Source organism: Chiloscyllium plagiosum, unplaced genomic scaffold, assembly GCF_037043375.1.
Source record: "Chiloscyllium plagiosum isolate Xiang-an unplaced genomic scaffold, Cpla_swu_hap1 HiC_scaffold_41, whole genome shotgun sequence".
In the NCBI taxonomy this organism is placed as follows: Eukaryota; Metazoa; Chordata; class Chondrichthyes; order Orectolobiformes; family Hemiscylliidae; genus Chiloscyllium; species Chiloscyllium plagiosum.
In genome coordinates, this window is record NW_028270179.1 from 5,817,148 (window position 1) to 5,840,918 (window position 23,771).

The 23,771-nt window shown below is 42.5% G+C and overlaps 1 protein-coding gene across 1 annotated transcript; it reads right to left on the minus strand.

Annotated features, from left to right (window-relative positions):
• Nucleotides 1-12,377: 12,377 nt before the first annotated feature.
• On the minus strand, nucleotides 12,378-21,237 carry LOC148138135 (putative G protein-coupled receptor 139). The gene is made up of 2 exons (XM_087981860.1): nucleotides 21,099-21,237; nucleotides 12,378-13,285 (listed from the first exon to the last, which is right to left on the minus strand). Exons 1-2 carry the CDS (start codon nucleotides 21,235-21,237, stop codon nucleotides 12,378-12,380), a joined length of 1,047 nt encoding a protein of 348 aa, XP_087837986.1.
• Nucleotides 21,238-23,771: the final 2,534 nt, after the last annotated feature.

The following is a 23,771-nucleotide window of genomic DNA, read 5'->3' on the forward strand; positions in this document are numbered from 1 at the left end:
TCAGAGTAAACATTGAGGAAAATGAATGCAGATCATATCAATTGTTTAACGACTAGGAGACAATTGGTTGCGGTTTAACCAGAAGGTCACCACTGCCCAGGATACAGGATAACTTGTAGATGTCGGATGGCGCTTTATTGCTGAGTTATTGGAAGGACATGAACGTTCTATCGCCAAACGTGCAGGCGACGTAGGGATACAAGGTTAGACAGAGAAATTGGCAGATCAGTCAATGGTGTGGAGGTGAGGGGAGAGAAATGTCAACTGGTGCAGAATGCGGGAACACGTGACATTTTTCATTTCCAAGGGTCAGAGCGTTTATGCTGCAGAGAGAGGCTGAATAGGCTGTGATGTGTTTTCCTGAAGAGACAGATGTTGAGTTGTCAACTTACAAAGGTTTGAACATTCATGATGGGCATAGGATCATGGAGTAATTGAATCCCAACAGAAAAGAAACAGCAGCCCAAGAAGTTCCCACCGACCCTCTGAAGCATGACCCAGTCAAACCCATTCCCCAATCATATTATCCTGTAAATATCCCTGACTAATGCAACCAATCTGCACATCTCTGAAAACTATGGGCAATTTACCATGAACAATTGTCCTAACCTGCACCTCCTTAGAATGTGAGAGGAACGGAGAGCACTTTGAGAACACCCACGCAGACACAGGAGAAGTAGGCAAGGCCTTTCCGCTGAGATGTGGCGTCCAGACCTCGAGGGCAAAAGTTTGGGATGAGAGTGGGAAGATTTAAAAGGGACCGACGGGAAGATGTTTCACACAAAAAGATGGTGCGTGCATGGAATGAGCTGCCGGAAGAACTGGTTGAAACTGGTCCGATTATAACATTTAAAACATACCTGGATGAATATATGAATAGAAAGTGTTTAGAGGGCTAGGGTTTATGTCCTGGCAATGGGGAATAGATTAGTTCAGAATGTTTCAGGAGCATGAATCGAGAATGCACCAGCCAAGCAGAGTCAGGAAAGTAAGATTGAATGTAAAATAATTACCTCGTGAATTGTAGGAGCAAAGGATGAAGAGGTGTGGAAGCGAACATGGCGACTGCTGGGAAAGTGAGATAATATATTCGGGCAGCAGTTAAATCCACACTCTTGCATGTTTGATGTCGACCACACGTCGCCCTCTCCTACTTAATAAATGAAGATGCAATGAGGAATTTTGTTTAGATAAGGTAGCATTTTATTAATCTCTTTCGCAACTTAGAGCCGATGAGATGTGGCTGAGTGCAGTTGTTTGCTCTTGTTGCATAATATATGAGGTAAGGGTCACCACTGTTGTCCCTGCTGACTTCACCTGCGAGAAGTGCGCCCAAGTCTAGTTCAAAAAAAGTGATGAGGATCAGGAAAGTCAATGTAGTGTGTTAGGTTGGAAGCGAAAAGGTAGGACGAGTAGAGTTCTAAACTCAGATTTGCTACCGGTGCTATGGGCTAGGGAGGTTAGGAACAGAAAACAAGTGCGACTGAACACGTGGCTGCAAAGCTGATGTGAGATGGAGGGTTTTGGAATAATGAATCATTGTGAGATCATCTGGGGAAGTGTACACTTGTAAAAGGAGGAGCGGTTGCACTTGAACTGGAAGGGCACCAATATCCTTGGCAGGAGATTTGCAAGAGTTCTTCGGAAGGGTTTAAATTCGTTTGCCGGGGTTGTGAAACCGATCAACGGATCAGATGATGGGGTAACTCTGGATACTGCAGAACAGCGTGCGGAGAGCCTCTGCCGAAGTATCGACAATTGTTAGGGCAATGTTACAGTCAGTGTGATGGATTGTAGTGTGTCTATTGTAACACGAGTAGAGTCAGAACGAAGGTGATGAAATTAAAGCACGGATTATTACTTGAACCTACGGTTTCGTGGTCATTACTTAGACTGAGATATCATTGGTGGGAATGGTTTTTCAATGTTCCGGGTTGATTTTTCAAAAGGAATATAGAGGGGGTAAATGAGGTGGGGGAATGGCATTGCTGATCATGACGAATATCACAGATGCAGAAAGTAGCCTTCTTGTTTGTTGATCAAGTTTTGTCCATTGAGTCAGTATGGGTGGAATTCAAAAATAGGAAAGTAGCAGTCACTTTATTGGAAGCTTTCTGTAAACCTTCCAATAATAACAGAAACACGGAGGATCAGATTGCAAGGCAGAATTTTTAATGACGTAGAAGTAACACAGTTGTTGTTATGAGTGACTTCTCACTTCTCTAATATTGATTGTATCTTTGTTACTGCAAATAGATTGGAGTGAACAAATTTGGTCAGGTGTGTCCAGGAAACATTCCTGGCACAGTGTGTAGATAGATCGACTGGAGGGGAGGCAGTATGGGATTTGGGGCTTGGCAAAGAACCAGGTCATGTGTCAGATCGATCGGTAAGGGAGCATTTCAGTGATAATCATCACAACTCCCCGAACTTTACTGTAGCGGTGGAGACCGATAGGAGCAGATGGTCTGGGAAAGTATTTAATTGGAGGAGGGGGAACTGTAATGCTTGTCGGCAGGAACTGTGGACATAATTTCGGAGAAAATATTCTCAAAGAGGTGCACTCAGAGATGGAAATTGTTTAGAGAGCACTTGCTGCGAGTGCTAAATTGGTTGTCCCACTGAGAGAAGGAAAGGATTGTGGGATGAAGACACTATTGATGACAAGAGATATGGAATATCTAGTAAAGAGGAAGATGTAAGCTTGCTTAAGTTTCAGCAAGAAAGGAACAGAAAGCTCTAGAAGGTCAAAAGCTATCGAGGAAGGAATTGAAGAATAGACTCAGGAAACGTTTCATGAAATAAACTTGATGGCTCGGATTAAGGAAAACCTAAGGTGCTCGAAACTTATGTGAGGAACAAAAGGAGTGGTTGTAGAGCCGATCAGGGATAACTGATGGAACTTGTACCTGGAGTTGGAGGAGGTCGGAGAGATGTTTAATGAATTATTTGCTTCAGTATTCACTACCGAGAGGCACTCGTCGCGTGTGAGGACAGCGAGAAACAGGCTGATATGCTTGAAATGTTTGATATTATGGAGGATGTGCTTGAAACTTTGAAAAGCATGTGGATAGATAAATCCCCGGCCAGATGGTATATACTCGAACTTGCTACGAAAAGTGCTGGAAGAGATCGAACGCAGAGGAAAGGCGTCGTGTCTTTAGGGCGGAATGAGTTTGTCCTGCTTTTAAGTCCAGGGCAAAGAGTCCACATTGACAAATGGATGCCTGTGTTATAATGCACTGGAACAGCTTGGCGAGGAACGCGGGACATTCAGGAGCACAAACATTCAGTATTATTGCCGTAATTTTGCCCGGATCCGTAGACTTTGCAGCATCCAGTACCTGCAAACATTTTTGAAATCAAGTGGAATGAATATGGTTGACGGAAGATTTTATTTTGTATAATGATGACGACCACTGGAGGAGCCCTCGATGAATCATCCACTCTGCACTTCTGGGTAAAGTTTGCTGTGAATGATTCATCGTTCCCTTTTGCACTGATGAACTGAACGATTCCATTATTGAGGACGGGATATCACTAGAGCTTCCTTCTCCAGTAAGATGTTTAATTTCTTACCACTGGATATGCAGAACTGCAGAGATTCAACCATATCCATTACTTGTGGGATCGTTTGGCTCTGTCTATCATTAGTTGCTTATTTTGCTTGACGTGCACGTCGTCTTATTTGTTGATTTCATAAGGTTGACATCTTATCTTCAGGTGTGACCCTTTCTGCTCCTGATATGCATACCTGAAATCTTCACTGATCCAGGGATGCTTACCCAGTCTTAATGGTAATGGTTGACTGGGGTATATAATGGGCCGTGAGGTTACACCTTCTGCTGGAGTACAATTGTTGTGCTGTTGTTGGCCTCCAGCGCTTCGTAGCTACCGAGTCTTGAGTTGCCAGATCTTTCTTAAGTCTTTCCCATACAGTACAGTGGTAGTGGCAAATAGCACAATAGAGGTTATATTCAAAGCGAAGGCAGGGCACAGTCTCCACAAGGACTGTAAGGAGGCTACTCTTACCGATACTGCCATGGACAGATGCATCTGCACCTGTCAGATTGGTAAGGATAAGATAAAGTCTTTTCTTCTCATGGTTGGTTCAGTTGCCATCTATCATATATTCCTTTGTACCAGACTCGCTCGATCAGTCGTAATGCTACCGTGCCACGCTTGTTGGAGGAAATTGAAATAGCCACCCAGAGCACATTTTGTGTCTTTATAATCCAAAACGTTTCCTCTAAGTGTTGTCGTGTATCGACGTATCCATTAATTGAAGGTGATACGGGGAAATCAGCAGGAGGTTTCCTTGCCCTTGTATAACTTGAAAATACGAGAATTCACTGAGTACAGACTCAATGCCGAGGACTCCCAAAATAACTCCGTCTCGAATGTATATCACTGTGCCTCCGCTGGAAAATGGCAACCTTTCAGAAATGAGATAACGAATGTCCGGAGGAAGTATATTTCTGTTCGGATGAAAGGAAAGGCTGGTAAGTATAGGGAACGTTTGATGAATAAAGAAATTGAGGTTTTGGTTAAGAAAGAGAAGGATGCAAAAGTCAGATACAGAGAGGATAGTTCGAGCGAATCTTTAGGAGAATATAATGATAGTCGGCATATACTTAAGAGAGGAATAAGGAAAGCAAAATGGGAATATGAGGTAGCTTTGCCAAATAAAGTTATGGAGAATCCAACTTTTTTTAATACATTAAGGACAAAAGGGTAACTAGGGAAGAATAGGGTCGAGCAAAAGCTGAGCAAGGCGGCCTTTGTGTTAAGCCACAGGAGATGGAGGAGATACTAAACGAGTTTTGCGCATTAGTTTTTCTTGTGGAAAAGGACATGGAAGAAATAGAATGCAGGAAAATAGATAGTGACATCTTTAAAAATGTCCACTTTGCAGAGGAAGAAGTGCTGGATGTCTTGAAATGCATAAAAGTGAACACAGCGTTATGCGTGGGAAATCTTGTCTCACAAACTTGATTGAGTTTTTTGAAGACGTACTAAAGAGGATTGGTGAGGGAAGAGCCGTAGATTTGATATATATGGACTTCAGTAAGGCGTTCGATAAGGTTTCCCATTGATGATTATTCAGCATGGTTAGATCTCATGGAATGCAGGGAGAACTCGTCATTTGGATACAAATCTGGCTCTAAGGTATAAGATAGAAGGTGGTGGTGGAGGATGCTTTTTCAGACTGGGGCCTGTGACCAGTGGAAATACACAAGGGTCGGTGGTGGGCCAACAGCTTTTCATAATTTATGCAAATGATTTGGATGTGAGCTTAAGAGGTAAGTTTAATAAGTTTGCAGATGACAACAACATTGGTGGTTGTAGTGGATAGGAAAGAAGATTGCCTCATATTACAATGGGATCTTGATCAGATGGGCCAATGGGCTGAGAAGTGGCAGATAGAGTTTAATTTAGATAAATGTGAGGTGCTGCATTTTAGTATTGAATACACGAGTTGGGACGTCATGATACAGCTGTACAGGATATTGGTTATCTCATTGTTGAAATATTGGGAGCAATTCTGATCTCTTTTCTGCCGGAAAAATGTTGTGAAACTTGAAAGGGTTCAGAATAGAATTGCAAGGATGTTGCCAGTATTGGATGATTTGAACTATAGGGAGAGGTTGAAAAAGCTACGGGCTGTTTTCCGTGGAGCATCGGAGGCTGAGGGGCGACTATAGAGAGGTATATAAAATCATGAGGGGCATGGATAGGATAAATAAACAAAGTATTTTCCCTGGGGTCCGGGAGTCCAGAACTAGAGGGCATATTGAGAGTGGAAAAGTAAAGAAGAGAGCTAAGAGTCAACTTTTTCATTCAGACGGTGGTACATGTATGCAATGAGCTGGTAGAGAAAGTGATGGAGGCTAGTACATTTGCAAAATTTTAAAAAAAGCATCTGGCCGGATATATGAATATGAAGGGTTTGGAGGGGTTTGGGCCAGATGCTGTGAGGTAAAACATGATTGGATTGGGAATTCTGGTCCGTATGGACGAGTTGGACCGAAGGGTCTGTTTCATTGCTGTATATCTCTATAACTCTATGACCTTCAACAACAAAACCAACGGAATACCCATCGGATCTCAGGTATCAGTGTTCTTAGCAGAAGCAGTAATTCAGAAACTCAAACAAGCAGTTCTGCCAACCACCTAACACAAATTTAGGATCCGGTCCCTTTGTCCGGTAATTTGTAAACGACAGACAGTAATAGCACCTGCACTTTTAATACATCTTCCTGGATTTCAGGAAGCTGTTACAGGAGTATTAGTTGACTGAATAGGAGCCCTACCTCAGCCAAAATTTGGGAATCAGTATTTGGTACCAATAAACGATGTGTCAACTAGATTTCCAGAGCTGTCCCATTACACAATATCACAGCTAAAAGAATTGCAGAGCAATTACTCAACTTTTTTCCAATAAATACCGTCTACTCATGGAGATCTAATCAGATCAAGGTTCAAAATTTACAACAAAATTATTGAAGGAAATTATTTACGAATTAGGAATAAACAAGTCTACCACGTACCGTCCAGAATTGGAAGGCACGTGAAAAAGATGGCATCAGACTTTAAAGACAATGTCCCAGTCTAGTAGTCAGAAGTATCCAGATGAATGGGATAAGGGAATTCCGTTTGTGCTTTCTGTTATCAGATACTCACATAATGGATCGATCAAATTCATTCCATTTGAATTAGCTTTAGAGCATGTAGTGAGAGGACCGCTAAAATTATATTTGATATAGATGTTACAGATGCTGTTCCGATTAAACAGCATTCTAACGGGCATTAAACTCTAAAGTTGGCATAGGTTCAAAAGGAGCATTGATGCAATTTCCAAAACGGCATAGTTGAAGTGAGTTACAGTAACTGGTGGTCAACCGTAGTAATGGTGACAAAACCAAAGTGGTTATGTGTGGCCTATAACAAAATCGGTACAGTTACAAAGACTGATGCTGTTCGATTCCGTGTTTGAACAACTGCGTTGAAAAGGTGTGATAGGCAACTTAAGTTGGACTTATTCAGAAGATACTGGCAGGAACCTTTGTCAGAAAGAGCGAAGGCAATTTTGAATGAACTCTATCAGTTTAAAGTCATGCCAATATGTACGAACAACGCTCTGGCGACATTCGCACACTAACGAGTAGCATTATTTCCGGATTACCCAACTGTGTCAGAAATATGGAGTCATGATTTGGAGAAATATAGAGGACCTGGTGATTTTAATTCACGCATGGAAGAAACATTGGCAACATTTGTCAGACTTTGTTCAATGGTCTTTGGAAGGTAGGCTTGTTAATAAACCTAGCTAAAAGTACATTTGTCAAGGCCCAAGTCAGCTTCGTGGGCCATGGGCAAATGGCGCGACCGGAAGCAAAAACAAATGTAATTGTCGATTTCATATGCCATTGACAAAAAGAGCAGAACTAGGATTCCTGGGATTGAGTTGACTGTATCAAAAATTCTTACCAAATTTTAGTCGTGTGTCTCCTCAACTCACTGAATTACTAAAGAAAGGCAAGAAGGTTCAGTGGACAGCGGACTGTCAGAAGACGTTTGACAGCCTGGTATCTGTGTTACCTACTCCCGCAGCTCTAGCTACACCTTAAACTCTCTCCCTCTCTTGCTCCCTTTCTCACACACATGCATACATTTACGTACGAGCATTGTTAAACACACACAGACACACTGTCTCTAACACACAGACACTAAAAAAGCATCTCACACACACATTATCCCTCAATCTTTGTCACACAATCACATGCTCTCTGTCTCACACTCTGTCCCTCGCACTCTCTCACGCACTCCCCCTCACACTTTCTCCCTCACACTTTGTTCTCGATGTGTCTCTCTGAATTGTTCAGAGACTAACTGAATTGAACACAGACACACCGATACCCTCACAGACACAATGACTCCCTCGTAGAGAGTATGACTCCCTCACAATCATTCAGAAATTATCGTAGACTCACTGACTGCACCAAAATCGCACGAATCCCTCTCAGATACATTGCATCTCTCACAGTTATGTCACACTGAATTCCTCACAATCACACTGACTCCCTCACAGTCACACTGATTCCCTCACAGGAACACCAACTCCTCGGAAAAGCACTGACACTCTCACAGGCACACCGACATTATTGCAGATGCACACTCTCACAGTATCACCCACTCTTTCAGTCTCAGTTACTCCCTCCATTTCGCACTGAATATCGCACTCTCTAGCTCAGTTCCTTACAGTCATACTCTATCCCTCACTGTCTCACTCTTTTACAGCCGCTCGCTCACAGTCACATTCGATCCCTCACTGTCACGTCCACTTCCTAAATTGGACTGGAAGCTCCAGGAATTTGTTTATTGGCAATTCTGCTTCCTTTTAAATGCAGAACATTTGAAGCAAATGTGTTTTTTTTTTGATAAAATTATGTTTTCTGCATAAAACAAGGCGGAGACGAGGTAGAATTCTGAGACAGGTTCCACACCTATTATTCAGTGGATGACCTGAAATGTCACGTTTTGTACATGTATGTCGCTCTGTCTGTTTGAAGCTTGAGAAGTAAGCAGGATCTACTGAAACGTCTAATTCTCTCAGTGCAGTAACTTCAAACATATTCAGGAATTTTTATCTTCATCAATCGAAACTTGCACATTATTTCTAACAGAGTTCTACATATCCTGCTTCTCCATTTCAGACTGATATCTTTGCAAGGCAGGAATGTCTGAATGAATACACCTTTTGTCACATTTGCCTTTCATGTGTGCTGTCAGATTTACACAACCAAACTGAAGGATTGTCTGTTCCTTCACCCAGTTTAAATCTTTAATATTGAGTTTATATTGTCCCTTCTAATTCTAAAATCCAGAACCAGTTCACTTCGCGCTGAGATTCATCTGTAGGAGGCTGAGAGACATACAAAAAGTAAAGTGCGTTTTAATCTGCAAACCAGGACGAGTAATTAGAAGGTGTCAGTCAACTATTTAAAGTTTGGTCACAGCAGCCATTTTATGGTAGAATAAACTGATATCAGAGGAAAGTAGAAGATAGGAGCAGGAGGAGGCAATACGGCCTTTCCAACTGTCACCATTATTCCGTTACTGATCTTCCAGCTCAACAGCCTGACCCTTCATTTCTCCCCATAACCTTTCAGCCCATTTGCACTAAGTGCTACATCTAACCGCCTCTTGAAAACATACACTGTTCTGGCATCAAATACTTCCTGTGATAATGAATTCCAGTGGCCCACCATTATTTGGGTGACGAAATGTCTCCTAATCTCAATCATAAATGTCTCACCTCGAATCCTCAGGCAGTAAACCCTGGATCAGGGCATAAGCACCATTAGGAACAGCTTCCCTGCATCTGCCCTGTCTAGTCATCTTAGAAACTTTATACGACTTTATGATACCTTCCCTCACTCACTGAACTCCAGTGAAAGTAATCCTAACCTGACCAATCTCTCTACATACTTCATTCCAACGTGCCTTGAAAGAGCCCGATAAACCTAGTCTCACTCATCTTATAAACAGGGAAAGGCAAGAAAGAATGTGGACTTGGGGAGTCCTTGCTCAAGTCAGTTCAATGTTGACAAACGAGAATGGTGGATGGACAGCAAATATTCAATGGCAAGGCAGTAAAATGACACAAACACACGGTTGCATTATTCAAGGGTGGGATAGAATTGAAGTTTTGAGGCAATAATACAAAGCACTGGGATAGATATAAAAGTTTCTTGCTGTTTTTGGATGTAAGGCTAGAAACATCATCTAAATATCTAACAATGCTCTGAAACATATCAAGGCTAAAATGAAGGAACAACGCCTAGAATGTCTGTACATGTGTGGATATCAGGTGAGGATGGTAGAATTGCTCACCAAAGGGCAACATTGAGTCAAGTTCTTTTTTTCCAACTATCTGGAAATGATTATCTTTGTGGAGTTATCTCACCCAAAGCCTACTCTGTTCTGCGAGCAATGCCCGGTCACACTATCCCCTCTAATCCTCTGGGAATGGACCTTTGGGCTACCACATAATTAGTCCGATATCAATGGCCTCCTACTCCACCCCATCTCACTTGCCATAGCAACAGTCAGTTGTCCCACCCACATTGTTCCCCTAGCAACGGTCTGTAACCCTACCCCGCTGTTCCCACAGCAGCATAATAGTGACATACAAAATCTGTTCCCTCAGAATTGGCCTGTGTAGCATCTGTACTCTGTTCCTTATCAATGAGCAATGGTTCCACTCCCTTACTTTCCCAAGGAAAGGTCAGTAGTCCAACCCAACTCGGTTCTCAGGCTATATACCTGCAGACCCTTCCGATTCTGCTTAACGAGCAACTGACTGTGGCCTATTCTCAATATTTTCCAAAGCAGAGGCCTGCAGCACCACAGCCTGTACAGTCAGATCTGATTGCACCCACACTTCCTCCTTCAGAAAGGATTGTGGCAATGCACCCACACTATTCCAAAGCAAAGCCTTTGAAACCACCTGACCCACCTTTCTCATAGCATCAGTGTATGACCCCGCAAACACAGTGTTCCCCTGGACACAGAAGGAGGCTTAAACGACGACCGTTTCGCTTAACAATGGTTTCCAGCCAAACACCCTCTCTGTTCTCTGAGCAAAGGCTTGTTGCAATGTTTCCACGCTGCTCCCCAAGCAACAGACTGCATTCTCACGCTCACTCTTTTTCCCAAGCAACGGACTGTGGACCTACCCACAACCTGTTCTTGAAACACCAGTCAGTGATTCTGCATCTAATCTTCTCTCTTAGCAAAAACTGCTGGATCCATCACCTTTCTATTCCTCTTGTGGTCATATATCCATTTCGATTGCCGAGCAACTAGCAATTGTTGCACCGCTACTCTGATCCCACATGAACACCCAACGTCATCAGCTTCCTCTGTTATCCTTTGCAATGTTTATGCTCTCACTACCTTGCTTTCCTGTCAGAAATGGCCTGAGAATCTGTACCTAATCTGTTCCAGATAGGCCTGTGACCTATTACTCATTCTATTCACCCAACAATCGGCTGTCCACCTTTCCCCAACCCTTTCTCCAAGCAATGGCCTTTGTGCACATAGCCACTCTGCCCCCCAGCAAAGGACAGTGGTCGAACACCAATTATTTTCCCCTGGCAACGGAATGTGGGCCCATCCCACATTCTTCCAAAGACAACATTCGTCAGCCCCACCACCACACTGTTTTTCTGACAAGGGTTCATGATCTTACACCTGCTTTTCTTGCCCTAATAACTGGCTGCTGGACCACCACTGCACTGTTGCATTAACAACAGGCTTTGATCACTTCCACATAATTTTCCCTCGGAACAGTCCATTGTCAAAACCATCCCCGTGAACAGCTACGAAAGCCAAGTTGTTCCATATATATTCTTTTCCCTTAACAATTGCATCCCTAATTTGAGCACGTCCCTGCTTTATTCTCCGAGCAACCGCCTCTGAAAACATCTTCACTCTAACCTTGTAGAAACTGCCTGTGAACTGATAACCATTCTGTTTCCACAGCAGCAAACAATAGTTGCACACAATGTGTTGCATTCACAGGAATATTGTCCGACGCTCACCCTTTGCCCTAGTAACAGTCTTGGTCTCACATACAGAGTCCACGAGCAACTGCATTTTGCCGGAACCCCACACTCTTTATGTGCATCCCGTTCTGTTCCCCAAACAACAGATTGCGAACGTAAACGCACCCTGTTTATCCAGCAACAGAAGCTAAGAGGGAGTTGGAGGTGGATAGGATTTGAAAGAGAGAGAATGGAGGAGGTACGGGGAGAGCAAGACGAAGAGACAGTGAAGGAGAATGGGGGAGGGAGATACAGTGAACAGCAATTACAAAATAAGAGGTGCAGTGAGTACAAATGAGAGAAATTGTGAGAATGGCAGAAAGATACGAATGGAGGGGAACAGAGAGAAAGTTGAATTCTGCTGAGGCCAGGACGGGGTGTTTAACACAGAGGTGAAAGCAAGGACAGAATGACTTCAACAGAATTCTTGTGTCCCCTCCGGTTCCATCCCCTTCTCGGATGACAAGGACATGGGTTAGAATCTTCAGCTCAGCTTCTTCAAAGCAAAGACAAACTCTACTGTTTGACACTTTTTAATGAACGTTTTAATCAGTTACGAATTGAAATTATGGATACAGTCAGGTGAGAGCAGTGCCTTGTCTGGCTGGCTCCTGAGTTGAGAGAAACGTTGAGATACACCCCTGTAATCACCTGTCAGAGGATAAGGACGGACAAACCAGTACGGTCCTCAGTCTATTACCATATTGACAAGCTGCTTAACTGCTGAAACATTGAATTGAAATATGAAAATCCTGAATTGATTAATTAATGAGTGAATTGGATTGATTTATGAATTTGGATAAGGGGATACTTCAGCACATTCTTCAACTGCTGTCTGAACTTTTTCTGGGTCACAGCATATATCGCTGTGTTTGTGCAGCAACTGAGGAGCTGCAGCATGAAGCCTAATTCCTGCACAAATGGATAGACAAACACAGACCTATACCCTAAATACCACATCCGGTTCCATATAGAATACACCATCAGCATTGACCATAACAAGATGAAATTGCCCGAGATCACAAACAGCAAAATTATGGATCTTTGTCGATTTCGCATTTCTGTGTCACACTGACCGTCCCCATTTGTGTGAGCACGCAGTCTCTTGCGGGCTCTGCTGGTCACTAAAATGTGTCTGACGGTGAAAATATTGAGTAGTACAATCAGGAGAAATGGAAGAGCCGGGTTTAGGACGTGATGGAGGAACTCGATTGCAGTCCAGACACGAGAGGATTGAACACTGCTTGCTATGTGACAAAACCAGGGGATGTTATCCAGATTATACAGCCCTGACAGCATGAAATACCAGAAAATGTTCTTTAAGCAGCTTAGCACAGTCACTGTTCCAAGAACCACAGCCGCCGTTTTCTCACTGCAATATTTACTTTTCAGGTTCTGGCAACAAATGGCTACAAACCGATCAAAGGTGAAAGTGACTGTGAACCAGACAGAACAGTCAGTTGCTGCATAAAGCAGGACGGCGTGGATATTACACACATGGATGTACCACAGGAAAGTAAACTCTTCCCAATAAACAATGGGAATGTGTCTCAATATCAGATCGAGGATAATGACCAGTAGATCCGCCACTGCCATGGCCCCCAGGTAACGACTGACACAGCGAGACAATCCACAATCTTTATGAAGCAGGATGAAGATTGTCACTCTGGTAACTGTAAGGAAGGTAAACAAAGAAATTATGCATCATTCTGGAGGTAAAGTTGTCGGTTTTATTGCGGACAGAATCAGATTTCAAATGGCTCACTGTATTTAGAGATCTATTGAAATTATTGGAGCTGTAATAACACAGCGCATTGTCTGAATTACTTTAGAAATGTGACGTAAATACAAGAATCCATCCTTTCCCAAACACGGAGACGAACATTCATAAGAACATATAGTTTCTAAGACACTGTCACACACTCTATCACTTGCAAGTAAGCAAAGGTTATTTCTTTTGATTTCCTGACAGGAAAAGTGAAAATCGTTCTTAACGGTTTTGAACGGTTCAACCAGTTCCTTCCAGACAAACGGAGGTTGGAAATTCCTGTCTTTCAATCTCAGTTGTGGTCGCCATTCTGTCCTGAAGAAACGTAAACAGAGACAAAAAAGTTCACCCCATTAACTGCCTAAATGTACTTCGAAACAATGTGTCCTTCTCACTGCACCGTGATGTCTTTCTTGAGAATCATGTCTTTTGGTCAATTCACTGACTTTTGGCCAGTGACTAATACCATCAGTTGAAGAACGCTCCATAGATTGTTCCACGCCTTTTTCTTTCCAACTGTTCTTCTCTCTCTTTGGGATTTCTCCCCAAGTATCGTTTACTTTTAACCCCTTGGTTCTGGAAAAAAAACAACTGACATTTTCCTCCGATGATCAGTTCTCAAGGCAGGGCACCAGACTGCATGGCTACTTCATAGAGCATCTAAATTCTACCCGCAAAAGTGAACCAGAGCTTCCAGCTGTCTTACACTTGCACACACGAACCTATTCCCTGTACATCATCTTTCTCAGGCTTAGTCCAGTTCTTCAGCGAAGCTCACCATCATTTGGAAAAGAAACATCTCATATTCTTCTGAGAGAATTTGCAACACTCTGGACACAATATCAAGTTCAAATTCACAAATAAGAAGAATTGAAAGATAGGTGTCAGAGGGGTCCACTTGACTCGGGAAGGAGCTGAATGCGAGAGAGCAGAGAGCAATCTAGAAAGGTATGTGAAATAAAATTTTACCTCGTGGATTTGTGTTCATTCCATATGCGTAGCACACTCGTTGCAAAACAATTGTGCCTCAGTTTCCATTTTACTCTTTCCACTCCAACCTTAAACTTAGACCCACTCACCCTTGGTTCCCAATGCTATTAAAAATGATGAGTGCATTCAGTCTATCCATGCCCCTCATGACCTTATACACTTCTATGAGGACCTCACACAGTCTCCAAAAAAATATGGAAAAATGTATAAGTTTATCCAAACTCTCTCTAAAAATGAGAGTGTTGAGTCCTGGCAACATTACTGCAAATTTCTTCTGCACTCTTTCCAGTTTAATAACATCCTTTCGACAGCAAGGTGGCCCAACCTGAACACTTATACTCCGAGTTCGGCCTCATTAACGTCTTTTTTTAGCTCTAACATAATTGTGCAATTCCTGTACTCAGTGCCCTGATCGATGAAGTTCAGTGTACCAAAGGCCGTCCTCACTGCCCTACCGATCTGTGACTCCACTTTAAGAGAACTGTGAACCTGAACTCCATGGTCCCACTATTCTGGTACACTCCTTCAGGTCCGAACATTGACCATAAAATTCTACCTTTATTTGAGGTGCCAAAACACAACGACTCACACTTATCTACATGAAGCTCCATTTTGCATTACTCGGCCGACTTCCCCAGCTGATCAAGATCCTGATGTAATTTATGATAACTTTCCGAACTTTCTATGGTATCATCTACTTTAGTTTCATCAGCAACTTACGAATCATGCCTTGTCCATCCTCATTCAAATCATGGATGTCGAGAAGAAACTTGAATGTGTGACTTGAGAATGCGTTAGGAAGAGGTACCAAACAGCAATCAGAAACTCGAAATAAATCAACCTTGATCAGTTTGACAGAACATATCATGTCGAGTCACACAGTAAGCAGTACTGGGTGTTCAGCTGTTTGGAAGCCGTATCAATGATTTAGCATAAATGCACTGTAACTATGTTAGGCGATGACGTTAAGGTAAACAGACAATTATATCATTCAAAGAAGGTGCAGAGTGTCCAAATGAATACTTGGAGGTGAAAGCTTGTAAGATCGAATATAACATGATATATCCCATGTCATTTTAGTTTCAGGACGAATGTGAGGCAGTATGTGAGTGAAAGGGAGAGAGATGGCAGCATTCGTGATCCAGTGTGAACTGGAAGATTCACTCTTACCCATTCAGACTTCGGAAGTTTTGCTAAATCTGATGGACTGCTCTGTCATGTTCTCAGTTGTCCCATTTCTCTCAGTGGCAAGTGATGAGCAGGGGGTTGTTTCAAGCCCCGTATTAAGGACATGACGTCAATCTGAAAGGCCATTTTTTTCCTTGCACGTGAAAACATGAAGCCGTTGGGAATGGCTGACTGCTTCTAAATGAAGACGCTCTGGCTTTTTTCGGACTGTGGGTATTCACCAACATGACGTGCCATGCATGGGCACATTGCAACATTAGATTCTATCAGATTATATTAGATTAGATTAGATTTTCTAGATCGTGGAAACATGCCCTTCGTCCCAACAAGTCCACAACGACCCCCCCCCCCGCCCCCCCACCCATCCAAGAGTCACCCACCTAGACCCATTTCGCTCTGACTGATGCACCTAACACTATGGACAATTTAGCATGGCCAATTGACCTGACCTGCACATCTTTGGACTGTGGGAGCAAACCGGAGTACCCTGTGGAAACCCATGCAGACATGGGGAGGATGTGCAAACTCCACACAGATAGTCGCCCAAGGCTGGAATCGAACTTGGGATCCTGGTGCTGTGAGACAGCAGTGATAATCACTGAGAGATCCTTCAGTCCCTCTTCTTCTCCATGATTACATGTGGACCACGCATGTCCATGTATATGATCGTAAGTACCGCTATACTGGGAAAACAAGTATACACTGGGTAGCTCCCTGCTGAGAGAGAACGCATTGTATTACCCTAATCCGCAACATATATCCTCCAACATTGATGTAAGCATCATGGGAGATGATTGATAAATTACCCATACCTGCCAGGCAATTCCCGGATATTCGAAACTGAATGAAACTGTGACTCGAGCACTATCCTCCCCCTGGTGTGAGGCTGCAAGTCGTGTTGCAGGAGGTGACACCGCTCTGTGACCATCTCCTTGATAAATCAGGGTTCTTTTACACACTGATCCTGGGTTAAGCGTAGGTTGGGAAGTTGTTCTTGGAAATCCTGGGATGGATGCATCAAATTACTTCCCTATCTCACACACACTCCAAAACACACGCACGCACGCACACACCTGTGGTCATTGCACTTTCAGATTCCAGTAGGGCGTTCAACAGGGTTCGTCATGGTAGACTGTTAAGTACAGTAACATTGCATGGAATACAGCGATAAAAAAACATATTTGGATCCAAAATTGGATTGAAGGTAGTCGTCAGAGAGTGTGGTGAAGGCCTACGTTTTGGAATGGATGCTTGTGACTAGTGGTGCGCCAGAATAATTGGTGCAATGTTCATTTTTTGTGATTTATATGAACAAGTCGGAAAGGGATATAGGAAGTCAATCGTTAGTGAGTTTGCAAATGACACCATAATTGATGGTTTAATGGGCAGAGATGAATGTTATCTCTGAGTCCGATGAGGCCTTAAGTAAATGGGTCGTTGGGCCAAGGAGTACCAGATTCAGATTAACTTTGATAAATGTGTGTTCCTGTATTTTGGTCTGGCAAATCAAGGCTGGACGTACGTACAGAATCAAGAGAGTTTTGCCGAACCAAGAGACCTTGGAGTACAAGTTCAGAAACCGTTGAGAATGGCTGACTGCTTCTGAATGAAGAGGCTATGGCTACTTTTACGGCTGTGGGTATTCACCAACACGACGTGCCATGCATGGGAACATCGCAACATTAGATTAGATTAGATTAGATTAGTTTAGATTAGATTAGATTAGATTAGTTTCGATTAGATTAGAATCTCTAATCCTTGAAATCAGTCGCATCGGCAGACAGGATAGTGAAGAAGGTGTTCTTTACGATTGCCCCTTTTTGGTCACTGCACTGAGTCTTGGAGTAGGGAAATCATGTCGTGGCCATGCAAGGCATTGGTTAGACCACTTTTGGATTACAGCATTTATTTCTCATCTCTCTACTATTGGAAAAATGGTGCGAAACATGAAATGGTGCCAATAAGATTCACAAGCATGTTCCCAGTGCTCGAGAATTTGTGCTGTAGAGACCGGCTGAATATGTTGGGTCTGCTTTTCCTGGAGCATCGGAGGCTGAGTATAAACCTGAAATAAGCTAAGACAATCATGCGGGACATGGATACACCTGATAGTCAATGTTCTTTTCCAAGAGTGAGCGAGCCCAAAACTAGAAAGCACAGGTTAAAGGTGGTAAGGGAAGCATGAGAGAAGAATGTAAGATCAAATGTTTCAGGCAGAGGATGGTGCGTGTACAACATGAGCTGCCAGAGCAAGTGCAGGAGGCTGGTACAAGTGCAATATTCAAAAGACATCTGGATGAGTTGTTGTTTAGAGCGATATGGTCCACATGCTGGCAAATGGGACTAGATTAATGCATAATGTCTAGTCGACTTGGATGAGTTATACCAAAGTAGTTGTTTCGCTGCTGCACATCACTATGACTTTATGACACGGCGTTTTCAGAGTTTCCACTCCCTGCAGACTCAGCTCCATTTGTTGCTCATGTTACAGACCTTGATGATGCACTACAGTACTCATGCTCCATCAAGAGTTGGAGCACGAAATCCTCAGGTCTCACTGAATGTCTGAGACATGTCACAGAACAACATCCAGATAACCACCTCCAGCAACTCCACTAAATGTTCAATAATAGGAGTCAGTCAAATCCCCTCAGCTGCAAGTTGGATGTTTTGGTGTGTCCGGTAATTCACGATAAGCTTCCTCGTGTTACTGAACGCATGATCAGCTCAGAGCGGCACACATTGGCACTGAGTGCACAGACACAGACAACGTTTCAAAGACGTGAGTCAAACCTGATGAACCCCTTGTCCAACATACAACACTACAAGGGATACAGCAGAAAGTAAACAACAGCCTGAAACGTATCTTTTTATTGTTTTTGAGGTTCACAAGGCCGGTACTTGATAATCTAAAGAGCAATATATTCAGGCCGGAAAAGGTACAGAGGGACTGGAAGATTCGTATTAAAAATAGAAACAGATACTTACTTTCCTGAGAACATATGGTAGAAATTGGGAGAAAAAGACAAGAGGAGTGCTACTAACTGAAGGATTCAGACCTGAGACGGTCCAAACCACAAGAATGAGAACACCGCAATATCTTCGCTCTCTCAACATCTGAATCTGGACCAACCCAGACACAGTAAAGAGGTACAAGACGACAGGCCAATATGGAGTGCTGCACGGACTATGCTAGGTTATTGTTCAGAAAGCTGAACTATCTGACCAGTATGGCGAGCATTTAAAAAACGCCTGCATATTGGTATTACAAGCAGTACATAACAGCATATCATGGGGAAAGTTGGATCCTATGCTGTGAGTGAAACGTGGCTCCTATAAACCTATGTCGAAATGTCGAAGAGTGTGGCGCTGGAAAAGCACAACTCCTCAGGCAATATCTGATGAGCAAGAGAATCGACATTTCAAGCGTAAGTCCGTCATCAGGAACGTCTTGTCCCTGAAACATCGATTGTCTTATACGTCAGATATTGCTTGACCAGCTCTGCTTTCTCAGCGCCACACTCTTTGACTCAGACCAGCAGCAGCATCTGCAGCCCTAAATTTCTCCTCTAAATTGATGTCTTCAAATCTCCATTGTACGAGTTCAAGGTGCGTGTAGGTGTGTGTACGTGTGAGATTGTGTCAGTATGAGTGTGTGTGTGAGCGTGTGCATGCGTGCATGTGTCTGTGTCTGCGTGACAAATCGAGAGAAAAAAAGCGAGTGAGTCTGTGTGACTAACTTGGGAACCGTGGTATATGTGAGGATCATTGTTTGTGAAAGTACGTGAATGAAGGAAATTAGTTTAAAGATGAACTAGCAGGAGTTGGGGTTTTCAAAAGAGATAGATGGATGGACATTTAATGGACAGATAGGACGATGTCATTAAGAACATTAACATTAGTGTATTGCCGGATCTAATAACAATGCAGAGATGTTTTCACAGGAATGATCGATAGAGGGGATTTCTGGTGTCAGTTCGGATGGAGCATCGAATCAGAATTTATTTCTACACATTTGAAGCTGGCAGTGTCAGTTGCAGATTATTCGAATCAATCAGAATATATTTCCCTGTTAAAATTTTAAATAGAAGTTTGGATGAGCCAGTCAGGTATGTTCTGGATGCTTCTGGAAATAAAATAAGGAAATGGTCGGGCATGGTGTCGGAAATCAACTCATGGTCAAAGGGATTACAACAATTATAGGTATCATTACAATGGCCAGTGGAATCTGTGCTGTTCATCTTTGACATAAATGATTTGGAGAAAAACATTGTTGTTAAGATTAGTTTTTGGCAATGGAACAATTGGTGGAAATGTGAAAAGTGAGCAGGATTGTTAGCGGATCAAGCAGGCGGTACAGCGTTTGAAGACATGGGCAGACCAATGGCAGATGAAGGTTTAATTGGAAAAGTATGACGTGATACATTTTGTTAGGAGATGTACAGGTAATAATTGTAGATTAAAAAAAATGAAATGCCGGGTGATCTGTGTGGGCAAGTCCACGGATCACTGAGGTTGGGAATGCAAATAGCTAAGATCGTAAAAATAAGACATTTGGCATAGTTGGCGACAATGTAAGGGACATGAATTATAGCAATAGTCAAGTTATACTGCAGCTTTTTAAAACATTAATTTTAAAATGCACATTTGGAATATTGTGTACAGTTCTGATCACCACATTACCAGAAGGACATGAATGTTTTGGAGAGGGCACATAAAATAATTTAACGGTTGTTTGTTGGGGGGATTACATGTTTGAATAAAGTTTGGGCAGGCTGCGTTTCCTTACATTGGAATGCAGGTGGTTGAAAGGGGAAACGGATGGAAGTTTATAAAATTGTGAATAGCATGGATAGATTCGAAAATATGAGGCTTTTTCGCAGTGTGGCGTGGTCATTTACTTGGGGACACAGGTTCAAAATACAGGTGTGCGGGGCAATTAAGTTAGCTGTGCGTGCCAAGTTTTTCCCACAAAAGATGTTGTGCCTGGAATGCACTGCCAGAGGAAGTAGGCGAAGCAAGAAAACAACGATCAGCATTCAAGAGGTATCTGGACAAATACATGGATAGGAAGGAAATAGAGTGATACACATCTTGTAATTGATACAGCATTAATATGGAAGGACTGTATTGTTCATTATTCTTTGTTCTAATTGTGAATCGCCCGTTTCAATCTCATTTATTTTCCAGCGATGGGATAAAGTCAGAGGTAGGAAATGAAACTTGCATCCAAAACACAAGACAGTGAACTATAAGTTCTCAACATTAAATAACAAGGGCAGTGATACAATATATTGTGTTTCACAGATGGAACTGAGTATGTCAACACAGAGAGACCTACAACGGGCACTGCCTGAAGCAAAGATGGAGAGAATGAATGAACAATTTCACTGATGCATATAATAGTTGTTTGCACGGTGAATCACTGGACTCAGTGTCTCAGCAGGAACAATAACTGTACCAAGGAGTGGAAGCATGAGAAGGACAATCAAACAGTCACACATAGTTTATCAAAACAATATTTGGACAATGAGACTTACGAGGGACACCAACGATAGCCAGGATGGGATAATAAATGTATTGAATAATGAATAGTACAAGTTCGATCCGACGTGATAATGGCAACCGATGATAGTACGTAGAAAGATACCAAATTCTCCTGGCTAAACTCCTGTCCATTGCTGTAAAATTCCAGTCTATCATTCTCAAATTATCACCCATTTTTTGATAATTCCAGTTGAATGTTCTCAGATTCTGATCTCTTCTCTAAATTTCTCCGGAGTTGCTGAATCTTATGAGTGGTGTGGGTGATGCTTCCTCTCATACTATTTGATTAGACATCGAACGGAGCTCATTTATCATTTACAGATATAAAGCCTCCACTGGCTTAATTAGAATCTGTGGAGACTTGCATTAATAACAGTCTCTAAACAAACAGTTTCAGTTAACATCTTCCTTGTATCACGTTTCATATCACAATGAAAGGGAACATTTACTCAGTCTGACTGAAATTGTTGAGGGTTGCTATGGGATGGACCATAAATCTTTGAAACGTTTTCATCTTTCTTCCTTGCTTTCAGAAACAGTGTCAGAAGACTGCATATTTCTATCTGGTCCACTCAGTTTATACAAGGAGACAGGGATAAAATAACGCCCCAGCTGCATAAAATGACTTCTTCGAGGAATTGTTGCAGACCAGAACGCCGGGCAACGATATTCATTACACATTGTCTCTGTGTAATGCTGCTCCACGTTTTAATTAGTGTGTTATTAAATTCTTTCATAACCTTGAAACATTATTCAGAGCATTCAGACTGCTGTTCGGGAACACAGGGAATCGATTGTGTTCCCATCTGCCAGTGACAGTGGGTTAAGAAGACAACATTCAACCCAATGTTGCCGATTATCACTTGACGAAGTGGAGCGCTTGAATGTTGCCTTATTTTGTAAAATGTATCGTCAATATACAGAGAAGTGTTGTTACAGCTGTACGAGTTGCTACTGAGATGATACCTGGAGTAGTTTTTATTATGTGTGTTTATGTATATGAGAAGGGAGGGCCACCATCAAATACAGTTGAACAGATAGTCATCATCCATGGGATACTGTGGTATAATGTGTTACAGATGGACTGAAGGCGGACATTAGACTATCAAGCCTGCTACATACTAACAGCAAGAGGCCATTCAGTCTATCTAGTATGTAACAGAGGGACAGGGGGAGGCCATTCAGCATCTTAAACCTGTTGCAGCGGGATAGATGGGACCATTCATCCTGTTGAGCCTTTCACAAGGAAACAGGATGACATCGTCTACATTTAAGCCTGTTAAATATTAACTATTAGCTTTTTAAAATATAGTTTTAGATGCTTCTTATTCTTATATTACCTTTGAAATTCTAATCTAGAATGTGACGAATTTTGAACATATTATGAAAGCAATTGGAAAGTCTGACTGGGAAAAACGATTTGCGGGCAAAGAAGGATGGTTGGAAAGTTCGGTGTGTTCAAAAATAAGATAACGAGAGTCGAGAGACAGTGTGTTCCCGTCAGTGTGAAGGACAGAAATGGAAAGTGTAGAGAATGCTAGTTGAGTACAGAAATTGAAGCTCCGGTCAGAAAACGAAGGAAACATAGTATAGGTACAGTCAGTTGGGATCGAGGGAATCCCTAATGGAGTATAACGGCAGTAGGATGATACTTATAAGAGAAATCAAAAGGGCAAAAAGCAGACATGAGATAACTTTGGAAACGAGTTTTCAGGAGAATACAAAGACATTTCGTAAGTACATTAAGGACAAAAGAGCAACGAGAGAGTGACTAGGTTCCCCTAAATATCCACAGGTTCTTCTATGTGTGGGGTCGCAGGGATGAGTGAGATACTAATCGATTAATTTGCTTTAATGCTTACTGTGGATAAGGCTCTGGAACTAGGGGAAAAAAAATAGTGACCTTTTGAAAGTTTTCATTTTACAGCGAAGGTGGTAATGGATATCTCAATATGCACAAAGGTGAATCAATGCTGAAAGACTTATCATGGGCATCCCAGAAGCTTGTGGGAAGCTAGTGAAGTGATTGCTCGGTCCCATGTTAAGTTTTTAATATTTTGGATATCCACAGGAGAGGTGAAGGAAGACAGGAAGGTGTCTAACGTCAGAAAGTTGTGAGGAAAAGCTATGGAAAAATAGACCAGCAAAGCTGACATCCGTAGTGGGCATGTTGTTGCAGGGGATTCTGATGGACTGTGAGGCAGCAATGTTTCCAATCAGCCATCGTGTCGACTTGGATTGAAGGTTCACCGTTTCTTCATGGTGAGGTCTGATGCAGACAGGGTACTGAAGAAGGCTTTTGGTACATTGCTTTCATTGGTCAGAGTTTTGAGTATCAGAGAAGAAAGTCATTTTGTGGAACTGCAGGGCACTGGTTCGGCCACTTTTGGAATATTACATTTAATTCCATAGGAAAGATATGGTTAAGCTTCAAAAGGTTCAGAAAAAAAATGCATGAATGATGCCAGGTTTGGAGTGTTTGATCTATCGGGAGAGGCTGAACAGGTTGGGTATAATTTCCCTGGGGCGTCGGATTCTTGGGGACTCTGGGGGTAACTTTACAGAGGTTCATGACATCATGAGGAGCATGGATACGTTGATCAGCCAATGTCTTTTCCTGGGTAGGGAAGACCAGAAATGGAGGAACTAAGTTTACGCTGACAGGG